At 37.1% G+C, this 14,450-nt stretch overlaps 1 protein-coding gene across 3 annotated transcripts in view; it reads right to left on the reverse strand.

Moving 5' to 3' along the window:
• Positions 1–14,450, reverse strand: part of TASP1 (taspase 1) — a 274,936-nt gene that overhangs the window by 152,995 nt on the left and 107,491 nt on the right. For 2 of the 3 annotated variants that reach the window (XM_043602901.1, XM_043602902.1), the window contains 2 exons: positions 10,921–11,040; positions 6,192–6,270 (listed from right to left, as the gene is read on the reverse strand). In XM_043602901.1, coding sequence (XP_043458836.1) covers positions 6,192–6,270; positions 10,921–11,040 — 199 coding nt within the window. The remainder of the gene's footprint in view (positions 1–6,191; positions 6,271–10,920; positions 11,041–14,450) is intronic. The other variant, XR_006300864.1, reaches the window with a different exon arrangement.

Consider the following 14,450-nt stretch of genomic DNA (forward strand, 5'->3'; position numbering starts at 1 on the left):
CAACAACCATGTGTTAAGTGATGAGAAAGAAGAGTGTCATTCTATTATTGGCAGTCTCCTCCCCCCACCCTCCAACCCCCACCCCACTTAATATATGTATCTTATATTGTGTATTTTACTCGTGGATATGACATCAAACATATAAGCAACAAAAGCAAAAATCGGTAAGTGGGACCACATCAAACTAAAAAACTTCTGTACAGGAGCAATTCTTATCAAAATAATGCCAGCATTCTTCACAGAGCTAGAACAAACAATCCTAAAATTTTTATGGAACCAGAAAAGACTCCAAACAGCCAAAGCAATCTTGAAAAAGAAAACCAAAGCTGGAGGCATCACAATCCCAGACTTCAAGCTATACTACAAAGCTGTAATCATCAAGACAGAATGGTACTGGCACAAGAACAGACACTCAGATCAATGGAACAGAATAGAGAACCCAGAAATGGACCCACAAATGTATGGCCAACTAATCTTTGACAAAGCAGGAAAGAATATCCAATGGAATAAAGACAGTCTCTTCAGCAAATGGTGCTGCGAAAACTGGACAGCAACATGCAGAAAAATGAACCTGGACCACTTTCTTACACCACTTTCATACAAAAATAAACCCAAAATGGATGAAAGACCTAATGTAAGACAGGAAGCCATCAAAATCCTAGAAGAGAAAGCAGGCAAAAAAAACCTCTTTGACCTTGGCCGCAGCAACGTCCTACTCAACAGGTCTCAGGAGGCAAGTGAAACAAAAGCAAAAATGAACTATTGGGACTGCATCAAAATAAAACGCTTCTGCACAGCGAAGGAAACAATCAGCAAAACTAAAAAGCAACCAACAGAATGGGAGAAGATATTTGCAAATGACATATCAGATAAATGGTTAGTATTCAAAATCTATAAAGAACATATCAAACCCAACACCCAAAAAAACCAAATAATCCAGTGAACAAATGGGCAAAAGACATGAATAGACACTTCTCCAAAGAAGACATCCAGATGGCCAACTGACACATGAAAAATGCCCAACGTGACTCATCGTCAGAGAAATACAAATCAAAACTACAATGAGATACCACCTCATCCCTGTCAGAATGGCTAACATTAACAACTCAGGCAACAACAGATGTTGGCGAGGATGTAGAGAAAGAGGTTGCACTGCTGGTGGGAATGCAAGCTGGTGCAGCCACTCTGGAAAACAGTGTGGAGGTTCCTCAAAAAATTAAAAATAGAACAACCCTACGACCCAGCAATTACACTACTAGGTATTTGTCCAAGGGATACAGGTGTGCTGTTTTGTAGGGGCATATGCACCCCAATGTTTAGAGCAGCACTATTGACAATAGCCAAAGTATGGAAAGAGCCCAAATATCCATCAACGGATGAATGGATAAAGAAGATGTGGTATATATATACAGTGGAGTATTACTCGGCAATTAAAAAGAATGAAATCTTGCCATTTGCAACTACGTGGATGGAACTGGAGGGTATTATGCTAAGTGACATTAGTCAGAGAAAGACAAATATCATATGACTTCACTCATGTAAGGAATTTAAGATACTAAACAGATGAATGTAAGGGAAGAGAAGCAAAAAGAATACAAAAACAGAGAGGAGGACAAAATATAAGAGACTCATAAATATGGAGAACAAACAGAGGGTTACTGGAGGGGTTGTGGGAGGGGGGATGGCTAAATGGGTAAGGGGCATCAAGGAATCTACTCCTGAAATCATTTGTTGCACTATATGCTAACTAACTTGGATGTAAATTAAACAATAAACAAACAAACAAAAACAACTTCTGTACAAGAAAAGAAATAATCAACAAAATGGAAAAGCAACCTATGGACTGGGAGAAAATATTTACAAACCATATACCTGATAAGGGGTATAAAATTATGGAAAGAGCCTAAATGTCCACCAACTGATGAATAAAGAAGATGTGGTTTATATATACAATAGAATACTACTTGGCAATGAGGAAGAATGAAAGCCTGCCATTTGCAACAATGTGGATGGAACTGGAGGGTATTATGCTAAATGAAATAAGTCAGTCAGAGAATGACAGATATCATATATTTTCACTCAAATGTGGAACTTGAGAAACTTAACAGAAGACCATTGGGGAAGGGAAGGGGACAAAATAGTTTCAAACAGAGAGGGAGGCAAACCATAAGAGATTCTTAAATACAAAGATGAAACTGAGGGTTGATGGGGGGAGGCGGGAGAGAGGGGGAAATGGGTGATGAGCATTGAGGAGGGCACTTGTTGGGATGAGCAGTGGGTATTCTATGTAGGCAATGAATCATGGGAATCTACTCCAAAACCAAGAGCACACTGTATACACTGTATGTTAGCCAACTTGACAATAAATTATATTTATAAATAAATAATAAATAAATAAGTAAAATAAATTAAATTAAATTAAATGATAAGGGGTTAATATCCAAAAGACATGAAGAACTCCTACAACTCAATAGCAAAACACAAATAGCAAGATTAATGTATCAGCAAAGGACTTGAATAGATATTTCTCCAAAGACACACAATTGGCCAACAGGTACATAAAAAGGTGTTCAACCTCACTAATCATCAGGGAATTGCCAATCAAATCATAATGAGACATCACCTCATACCCATTAGAATGGCTAGCATCAAAAGGACAAGAGATAAATAAAGTTGGTGAAGATGTAGAGATATTCAAACCATTGTACACTGTAGGTGGGAATGTAAAATGGTGCACCTGCTATGGAAAACAGAATGGGGGTTCCTCAAAAAATTAAATATAGGAGTATTATATGATCCAACAACTCCACTTCTGGGTATTTATCCAAAAGAATTGAAATCAGGATCTTGAAGAGATTTCAGCACCTCCATGTTCACTGCATCATTATTCATAATAGCTGAGATGTGGATACAACCTAAATGTCTACCAACAGATAAATGGGTAAAGAAAATGTGGCATATATGTATAACAGAATATTATTCAGCCTTATAAAAGAAGGAAATCCTGCCATATACAACATGGATAATCCTTGAAGACATTATGCAAAGTGAAATAAGCCAGTCACAGAAGAACAGATACTGCATGATTCCACTTATATGAGGAACCTAAAATAGTCAAACTCATAGAAGCAGAGAATAGAACGGTGATTGCCAGGGACTGAGGGGAGGGGGAAATGGGGAGTTGATAGTGAAAATTCATAAAGTTTCAGTAATGAAAGATGAATAAGTTCAAGGGTCTGCTGTACAATATTGTGCCTAAAGTTAAAAATAGTGTATTATACATTAAAAATGTTAAGATGGGGCATTATACATTAAAAATGTTGTTAAGATGGGGCACCTGGGTGGTTCAGTCGGTTGGGGGTCCAACTTCATCTCAGGTCATAATCTCATGGTTTGTGGGTTCAAGCCCCATGTCCAGCTCTGTGCTAGCAGCTCAGAGCCTGGAACCTGCTTCAGATTCTGGCTCTCCTTCTCCCTCTGCCCTCCCCTGCTCATGCTGTCTTTCTCTCTCAAAAATAAAATAAACATTTAAAAATGTTGTTAAGAAAATAGATTTCATGGTAAGTGTTCTTATCGCAATAAAAAAAAATACGAATCAACCAATGTTTTTTTTAGATAATGGTGTACCTTATAAAAGGTGTGACTTCAATTCAATGAAACACAGTTAAGTATTGAATCACTTCTCTGAGCCAAGAAGTATGTTATGTGCCTTACATACGTCTACTTATTCAATATTAAGGTACATATTCCTACTTTACAAATAACCTCATGCCAGGTCACAGGCAGTAAGTGAAACAGACTGAACAAGAACGCAGGTATCTACCCTGCTCCCTTCCTAACTAGACAAATTTCCATGATGCCAGAACCTTAGTCAGAGTTTACACGGTCAGCTCCTGCCACACTACTCTCTCTTCCCCACTCCCTACTCCCCACTCATTCCTCCCCACCCAGTGATGAGAACAAGGTGATGGATCATTATCCCTAAGGCTAATGATCAAATCACCTGTGTGGCCTTGGGAGAGCCCTACCCTGACTATAACTATCTTCCCTCTGCCTTTCAATTATTGCCTTCCAAGAACTATAAACCTAAAATGTAGGCCAGGTCTCTAAATTTTCTGCAACAGCCTAAGGCACCAGTCTATTTTGGCCAAACAACCAGAATTCTGTGCACCGCCTTTCTTCTGACTTGGTCACCCAACTCTGCCATGTGTTTTCACTGTCAACCTCATAGCAACAACCCCAGGAGAAACAAGTGTGAAGAAATCACACAAAAGTCCCAGGAATGGCAGGAAGTGGAGACTTGCTCTATTTCCCTCAGGCTCTGAGGACTGATGATGATTAGTCCTTAAACTTCAGAATGATATAACATGACAAACTGGGCGTCCAAGTTTAAAAGCTGCACTGGATGTCATGAACTAGAAAACCAAAAGTTATCTTTAGTCATATGAAACTATGTTCAATTGATGCAAGATGAACAAAGGAGAAAATATCCAAGGGGAAGGGGAAAAGACCTTAATTTTACAATTTTAGTTTTACCCACCCACTGCACTGTACTTAATAGAATCAAATCGATGAAATGTGTTTCTATTCCAACTTCCACATCACCAATTAAAAGGAGAGAGGAGGACAATCCCAAAGAGACTGAATTTCTTTTCCAAAACGACAGTCAGGCAGGCTTTCAGGATTTCAGCTTAGAGTACAATCCAGGTCTCCTAACATCTAGACAATTAGAGTAACATTTAAACAATGCCAAACCAACTCACTGAATAACCTAATGACCAAAAATAAAGTCCATACAACATATACTGAGTAATACTCCTTTGGGAAAATTAAAATGAAACAATGTATTATCTACTTCGGACTTCAGTTCGTTCAAATACCACAATTTTCTATCAACATAGGGCCATACTTAATTATGTGAACAAGCTAATTTCTAAATATCATGCATAGAGATTTCCATGTGCCACCAAAATTAAATTAAAAATTAACTCCTATTATATTATACTCATCTCCTCAAAAATGAAAGAATGAAAACCAATTTTTTGCCAATTATATTAGTATGATTAAGATTCAACATTAATTCATGTTTAGACTTCACCTGATAGATCAGTGACACAAAAAACACCAGATCACCAAGAGAAAGCACAGAGAGAAATGAAGGAAAGTAGAGAGGCCCAAGACTGGAATTGTTAGAAATGGGAAGAGTCTGTGAAGTGAGCAAAGATGGAACAGGCCAGAAGAACAGGACAAACCAAGAGAGTTCCAGGATCTACGCTATGACAGAAAGGAGAGAGCTGCCTGTAGCAGAGACCACAGAGTCAAGAGTAAGCAGGAAAACAGGACTAGAATGGATTGGGGGTTTGTTAGTATGGTGAAATAGAAACCAAAGTGGCAAGCAACTATAGAAAGGAAGAAAGGAAAGGCAGCCATATCCATCCACCTGATAAAGCCTGAGGATATTGAGGAGAAAGGCTTAGGACTGTAACTTGAGAGATAACACAGCAAAGGGGATGATTTTATTTTGTCAACCATGCATATCACCACATTGAGAGAAAAGGCTTCAAGTATACCTACATAAGTATATGAAAACCTGGATCTAGACACCAACCATTCTGCCCATTAACCAACCCCCAACACACACACACACACACACACACACACACACACACACACACACACACACAATTTCTAAATGATAATGACTTCTAATATAGATACAAAAAGAGGACCTACATTTAATTAAAAGTATAGTTAGAGGAATAAATGTCATAAAACATACATTTTGAAATACATCTTATATTTTATGCCAACATTTTAATCAAGAGATTATCTTAGTTTTGAAATGCCTTATTACTTTTATATCTTCTGTGATCTAAATCTGGCACTATCATGAGTCACACTAGGGGGAAAAAACATTAAAACTGTAATTGTTATAGTTAACTCCAGACGTGTAATGAAAATGTTAGGAAAACATTTATACTGTGATACGTACATTGTGAAACAATTTTTAAAACCTCCCAAATATCAAAGATCTTTCATGCATTAATGCACTTGTCTATGCAATGTCTCAGCACATGCTTTATGTTTACATAAAAATATTGCTTTATGTTTACATAAAAATATTGTTTTCAATCATTAAATGACCTAACAATGTTGAAGTTATGAAATATGGTCATGAAAGCAGCAAATACCTGAGGTACTCACAGCTGTGGAGTAGGGATTATGAGCTCCAGTGTTTTCAGCCCAGCAGCCACATCCATACAGAGCAGCCTGGGAAAAAAGAAAATAGATACATAGAGTATTTCAGAAATATTATATGTAATTACTAGCTTTCAACAGAAGACAAAATCATACCCATCTAATAAAGCCTGGTTTAATAATGATGTATATCAAATGGGAAATAATACCAGAGACTGTGTAAGACCTACCTAAACAATGGTTCTAACACTATCTAAACTATATATTCCAACTATTGTATTAATCTAAAATTTTTCAGAAACAGTAAGAGAAAGTTTCTTAGACTCTCATCAGCAGTTTTGTTCCTTCCTTGAAAAACCTTTCCCCTATTGCAGTTTGTCAGCGGAGTTTCTCTTCTGGCCCCTTGAAATCACCCCCATGGTTGCCTTAAAATAGTGGTTCTGAAACTAGGTATATGTCAAATTGTTTGAGAAGCTTGGTGATAAGAACCATGGTTCCCAGATATTCTGATTCAGTGGTCTGGGGTTTGGCCAATGAATTGCCATTATTAATCAGGGCCCTGTGGTAGGGGGTGGGGCTAGGATGCAGGGGGTCCTCCTGGCATACCCTAAGAAACCCTATTTGGGAGGGTTTTTGCCATGCCTCCCTTAAAGTGGCACAATAGGAACTGCAAACAGTTATTACCAAAGGGCCCATTATATGCTCACCACTGTGCTAGATTCTGCCAGATATAAAGAAAGGAGGCAAATAGGTCAATTCAAGCTAATCACTTTATGAGGTAGTAGAGCAGATTTATTTGGCTGAAACCACCCATAACAAATTACTATGGTTTCATAAAAGAACATGACAATTATTTCTATTTTGTTTCTAATAATGTCACCCAGAATGCCTGGATTCACCTCTCCAATTCCACAATGACTTCTCTGCCTTTGGGAGGGGAATCAAAACTGATTAACTTTTCCAGTCCTTAGTTAGAAGTAGAATTAGAAACATCTTTTGATAGCCATCCCAGAGAAATATAGGAAAGACTGCTCAAGAATGCTCACCACCACAAGTTTGGTAAGAATAGCAAACTGAAACCATAGATGTCCATCAGTAAAGAAATGGCTAACTGTTGGCACAGCAATGTGTGGGATTCATTGCAGAGGTTCAAAATAAAGAATTAAAAATTTTAAGAAGATGTTTAGGAACTAAAGAGAAAGAACCCCACACATATTGTTGGGCTGGGAGGAGGAGGAGGAGGAGGAGGAGGAGGAGGAGGAGGAGAAGTCAGCAACAAGCTACAATACACTGAGTACGCAGCATGACTTATCACTGATGGAGAAAAAAATACATTCCCATAAAAAAGAAAAAAGTAACTGCTATTTCTAGGAGCTTACTTGTAAGGACTGGGGGAAGAAGCTAAGACTGGGAATGCTGACCAGACAGACTTTAGCTTTCTACAGTATTGTATCCTTTTTTATAAGGACTTTAGAATTCATTTGCTTCAATATTCTACCCAGAGCAGGAATTTGTGAACTATTCCTCAAAACTTTGAGATGCACACACACCCTATTCCCCTAATCACCCTCCTTGAGAAATAATCCAAAGTCCAAGATAATTGGAGATGAAGTACCCCATGCCATCCCCAGATGTCATTGACAATAACCTTCTTAAAAGTAGAACCAAGAACTGAACACAACACTCCCATGAGGCAAACAGGAGGAAATCTATTATAGCCTTAGAAAACACAATGCTTCTAAAATACACAAGACTGTTGAGTCAGAGTAGTAACTGAAAGCCCTATAGAAGTGATTTCAGAATAAAACTAGCAGACTTGTGGGATAAGCCATTCATCTGGTACTACCTAGGACAGGTGCTAAGTCAGTCAAAGCCTCAGAGAACTTGTGACCTGAGGAGAAGGGCCCATTCTTCCTTCTTTGAAAACCCTGGACATTAGTCCACTGTCCTTTCCATTCCCAACAATTATCTTGACCAGGAACCTGCACCCAAAAATAACAAACAGGGCCACAAGGACAGCTCTTAGAAACCCAAAGGTCATTTTTTTTTTTTTAGAAAAGAAAAAAAACACTTATTCTTACTCTTTGTTTCTTCTCTCTAAGCAAATTCTTTTTATGCTACCTCCCCTCAATTTCATGACCTAAAGCTGTCTTCCTTCTTAATCTTCTGAAATCAATTGGGCTGAGACAGTGATAGGTCAGATAAAAGAAAGAATCAGAGATTGTTCGTCTCTTATCCACTTCTTTGGATAAAACATAACATTAAGCAGGCCTTAAAAAAAAAAAAGCTTCCTTCTTTTCAGTAGTAAAATTTCATTAACATTTTAAAAAATATGAACATTCACTACAAACAGGTCATATAAATATTATCATCATCATTATTATTATTATTTAATCTTCTTTGGGACTTGTTTTCCTTTATAAAATGAGGATTATAAAACCCCAACCTCATAATGTTGTTGTAGGATCACACGAATGAACACACTTGTTGCATGTAGCAAGAGATTAATAACAGTAGCTATAGCTGTTATTATCAGGGACTGTGATAAGCAACTTAAATGCATTGCATCACTGAATCTTCTAGAACTTTGTTAAGGTACCTATTTATCCCCATTTTACAGTTATGGAAAGTGGAGCTTAAGGACTTTGAATAACTTGTTTATGGTAAAGAAACTGCAAAGTGAGGAGGTGAGATTAGAATAAAGGTTTACCTGACTCCAAAGTTCACACTCTTAACCACTAAAATCAACTGCCTATTTGTGTGGGAGTAGGTTGCGGGTGAGGGGAGAGTGGAATTTAATAATTCCTTTCTTGTGTCCCAGTTGTAAATTCTAATTAGTGTTGGTAAGCCAAGCAAGTAAGTTCTAATTCAAATTGCCATTTCACCATCTGAATGGTTGTTATCATATATACAGAGCAGGGTAATATGTTAAGACTCTTAAATAGTTCACTTGTGCATTTAGAATGTATTTAAAAGCACCTAGTTTCGTCATATTTTTTTAAAAGCCATTTTTTTCAATACTTTGCTTGTATATTTTGTCTCATTCCCTCCTGATTGTCAAGAATGGTTCCTTACTGTCATCTGATGTTTACGTATTTCCAGGTTTATTATATCTCCTCTATCTAAGCAATATAATCCAATTAAGCAAATGCATTTTCCTGTGAAGTACCTTTACTTCTATCCACCACACCTCTTCCTGATTTTCAGCTCCCACAAACTGTGTCTTCATAAACTAGCCAAGTGGCACAAATCAACAAGTTTAAGTTTTACAGAAGTGTTTCTTTTTCCAGGACATCCCATGTGTAGTGGCAGAATGGCTTCATGATTGTTCAATGAAATATTCTGCTAACATAGTCCATAACTATCCTTGGTTCTGTTGTTGCTATTTTGCTAACTAAAACAAACAAAAAACAGTGAGATAGTCATGGGAATTGCAATGCAATGAAGGCGGCTAATACTGGCTTTTCTTTCTCCTTCTCCACCAAGGCATCCAAATCTGATATGCCAAGCTTGGTTCTTATCCCAAATTTGACAAATACACAGGGCTTTATAATGTGGAAAAACACCATGACCAGACAAAGGCTTTTTATAATGAGTTCAAAGCATTGTACATATGTTGAGTAATCATTCCTCATAAATCCCCTTGTATGGTAGACAAAGAGTAGCACAAAATTAATTATTCTTCCCTACCCCTTCCCTCTGCCATGGGACTGTAAGTGGCCTGTAGACTATAAAGGGCATATCAAGGAACATCACTTGGGGCTTTGCAAAGATGTCCTCCATGAATCAGATCACCGGCCTCCAAGCATTCACTCACCACCACGTCCAAAGCAACTGTGATACCGACTCTTCCTCAAATGTGAGGGACAAAGCATACAGAGCATGCCAAGCAGTGCCCTGAGTGTAACATGAGATCCAAGTACTGAGCTTAAGCACAGTCCTTGCAACAACTTTAACAGACTCCATGAGTCATTAGTTCACTCAACAAATATTTATTAAGCCCATAAGTAATGTACCAAATTGGTTTATACTCAGAAAGCTTACTAGATCAAATGGACTGTGAAATCGCATTCTCTGTACAGAACTAAAGTTTGGAGATGGGGGAAGGAGGAATGGTAAAGAAAATGTGCAAGTGAAACAGGAATAAGCCAGTTACACATAAAAAAGACCCCCCTTATATCTAGATTCCTTGAATGGGATCATGTGTTGGTTCCATTGCTGAAATGCTTAACCAGAGGAGGATTTTAGAGGGTCAAAATTTTACTGTTCCTTGAATGGAAGAAATATAAAAATGTAACTCTAAAGTCATTTTCCCACCTAAAAAGCAGGCCACAATATAGTCAGGTAGTGCTTACCCCTAACGAATAGAACATTTGCAAAGAAAGAAATGGAAGATCATACATATTTACTGAATGTATACTAAATATCAAGTACCCAGCCTTTTTGAAGTAACAACATACAATATTACTGATTGTAAAGATCATAGAGAACTCTATTGCCATGAGATAGTTTTTTTTAGAATCTTGAAATGGTATTTGATGATTTGTATTACATAAATACTAAACACACACACACACACACACACACACACACACACACACACCATAATATCATTTATTTTTTCTAAAGAAAAAATGGTTTTACTGGCTTTAAAAAATGGTGAGCCAGAAAACTCCATGTTTTAAATTAACAAGCCAGCTTAAAAACCCCATAATTACTTACCTGTCCAACCCTCCCTGGATGCTTCAAGGCCAAGCCTCCACTGGAGACAGCAGCAGCAACGTTCCCTTCGTGGTCCACAACTACAGCGCCCACTGTGTCCAAAGTGCCCGAGTCATTCTCCTGGAGAACAAGCAGGGCATGGGCACTCACTAAGCACAGTGTGTCACAATTCGATATGACCACATAGCACTTTTCTGTACAATCATGACAGAATTCACCAATCTGCTAAAATTATCTATTATCAAGTTGCCACTAAAACCCTGTTCAAGTCAAAATGTATTTTCTACCGAAAAATCCTGAGCAGAAGCTGTCTTGTTGCTTTTCTCTAATAATAAGCCATGCATGCCTTTCTAAGGGAGAAAGAAAAATCACAATCTAATATAAATTAGTGTATAACAGTGCCCCCTAATCTCAAGTATTAAGTTCATGATTGAAAAATCGGTAGAGGAATCTATCCATGCCATAAGTGAATCAATAAATGACATTAACAGTATTTTCTAAAATATTTTATACAAATTTCTAAAAGTAATGTCCTCAGCACAATAAATGAAGAGAATGCCATTTACAATCTTGAAGTATACTATGCTGTAATTTTCTTTTACAATTCCTTCCTTATGAGAAATTTATGGCCACCACCCTCCTCTGCTGTGTTAATAATATGCTTGCCAAATATACAGCAGAAAACGGCACATTTCTGGGAGGCATCTTTGTGTGTCTGAGTCTTGTTCCAGGTCACACAGGCTTAAGGCTTTTCACATGTATTGACTATAAGCAGCTGTCTCCTACCTCAAATATTTCTGGGTCACCTGTGCAAGACAGATAAAGTTTAAAATACTGGATAAAAATTAGAATTATGGGAAGCAGGAAGTAAGTTTCATTAAAAAAAAACAAAACTCTTTGTATATTCAAAAGGGAGGCTACTGCAGGTCTTTAGGTTAATAGCAATCACAGTAGTTTTCCTACACTAGAGCACTGGTGTTTAAACTGTGCACCAGAACTCAAGACTCCCACCCTCACTCCCAGCCCCAAGAATGCAGGAAAGAGCCAGGCACAACCCCACCAGGTTCAACAAGAGCAGTTCCTCCTCCTATGCTGAGGAAGACTTCATCTGTACTTGAGGGATTCCCAGCTAAGAAGTTTCAGAAATGCCACATTCAGGCAATCCCCAGAAAAGTCAGTGACTTCCTAGGACCACCACACAAGTTGAATAATGCTGAGGGGAGTTCTGAAATATTGGAGACATGTGCAAACAAAAGATTTTTACTTGAAGCAAACTGACAAATCCAGAGGTAGAGTATGCCTCAACAAATATTCCATTAGTTTGTTAGGAGAAGGTACATCTATACATGTACGTTTCTTTGGGCTTTGCTCTAGATTCTAACTCCTCTTAAATATACTGATACACTATGATATTACTTAAATAGAAAATGTGTAATTGACTGAAATAAGTGCTTTATTCCCACTCTCCCTTTTAACCACAGCTAGGGGACGTCTAGCCAATGGATCCACATGACCATATCCCAAAATACCACAGTTCTGCGGGTGGCAGGATACCTGACTTTCAAGGACAGTTCCCCAACCTGACTATAAATTCTGAGGAAAGGCCTGATCCACTGTTTCATTTTGCACATAGCAGACATTCAGGCATACTTATTCTTTAATTAGGAGGAAATAGTGCATGTCTGCATCCGTGGTGTCACAGAAACAAGCCAAACAAGTGACGACACATGCCAGGTCATTCTAACATCAGGGTCTCGGTCTTCCATCTCCTTTTCTCAAGATTCAGTTTCATGCAAATCCACAGGATGCCACTATCTTAGGGAAGACTTAACAATAATTAGGTTTGTTCATTTGGTATGGAAGAAGTGAAGTTTATCTTCTTTGGTAGGTAAGATGAAAGTATCAAAGTAAAGAATTGCATTAGACACATTTTATTCCAGGGGAAAAAAAAAAAAAAGAAGCGGGGGGGGGGGGGAATCCCAAAGAGAAATGTACTTTAAGGAGAAACATTTCATTATTCTAAGAAATAATTCCTAAATCTTTATACTCTTGCACTTCAACCTCAGATAGAGAAGTGTTTGTTCCTTACCCAAATACCAAGTCTTATGTCTTCTACAGGAGGCCTTCTCAAACTTTAAGGTACACACAAATCATCTGAGAATCTATTAAATGTAGATTCTGATTAAGTAATCTGGCATTGGTCAAGACTGTATATCTAACAAACTTCCCCCATAATGCTGATGTTGCTGGTTCCTAGAACCTACCTTAAGAAATAAGGTAAGACAGCATCCTACAGGATTCATTTTCAGCCAAATATCTGTTCTACTCATTTTAAGGCAAATAATTTTATGGGCACAAATATGCTGAAGGAGAAATTTAAACCACCTAAGACTATCATTATGTCAGCATAAAAGATTTAAGTTCTATCTGGTTCAACTATCAGTTGGTAGCATATCACCATGATCATACCACAATGAACATAGAGTATTTTAAACTATTGATCTCATACTGTTTTTTTAGAAATAGATAACTCTCATATGAATAAATATAAACTGTAAAACACTTCCTTAACAACAATAAAGTCAAGAAAGGGTATTAGTTCATTAACTGTGACTTTTGAGCCCATGCATTCTGTAAAACAGAATTTTACTAAGGGGATACATAATGTACACATAATGATATACATTACTTATAAGACAACTCTCTTAGCATTTCAATCATATCATAAACTATGAGGACTCATGTCTAACCAAACTACTATAGAAAAATACAAAAATATTATACATAGATGGATTTACTGTAACTTAGTTTTCAAAAATGAAAAATCAAGCAAAAAATAAAGAATCCTGTTCCAAATTAAGCAAAATATTCCTAAGGGCTTGCAACACCTGCAAAAATCAGAATTACTTCATAAATATTCAAGAATTAGTTCATATATTTCACATTCTGAAAGGCAAATTTAAGGATGATGAAGTAATATTTAAGCATTTTTATGAAGTGTAGATAAATTGAGTGAAAGACAAACACTGGTATTTTGGCCATAACAATTTCACAGAACTCATTTGTACAGAAATGAAATCTTAGAAAGGTTAAAAAACACACAATGACTGTTACTATATAGAGCTACTATTATGCTCTTACACTCCATAAATACTTGAAAGTATATGCACCACATAGGTACACATGCACTTATTGTCCTTGACTGAAACATGCTATTTGCATTATTTTTTTGATAAAATTGTGACTAAAAAGCAACTGTACAGACCATAGTTCTCCTTATAATAAACACATGTATCTAAAGTTGGCACAGAGATTTCATGTGTTATGGAAAACACTGAAATAAAATTTTCTTCAAGTAACCAAGAAACTAGTAATCACTGGTGGGCTTAATGTCAAAAGTTTTTATTATTCTCTGCTCCAAATTGGAGATTGCTATTACACAATTGTGTAAAAATTAAATTAGGTAACACGTGAACTACTTTAAAAGGAATAAATCTCTTAAAACAAAGTTTACGTACTTCCCACCAGAA

Source organism: Prionailurus bengalensis, chromosome A3 (assembly GCF_016509475.1).
Source record: "Prionailurus bengalensis isolate Pbe53 chromosome A3, Fcat_Pben_1.1_paternal_pri, whole genome shotgun sequence".
In the NCBI taxonomy this organism is placed as follows: Eukaryota; Metazoa; Chordata; class Mammalia; order Carnivora; family Felidae; genus Prionailurus; species Prionailurus bengalensis.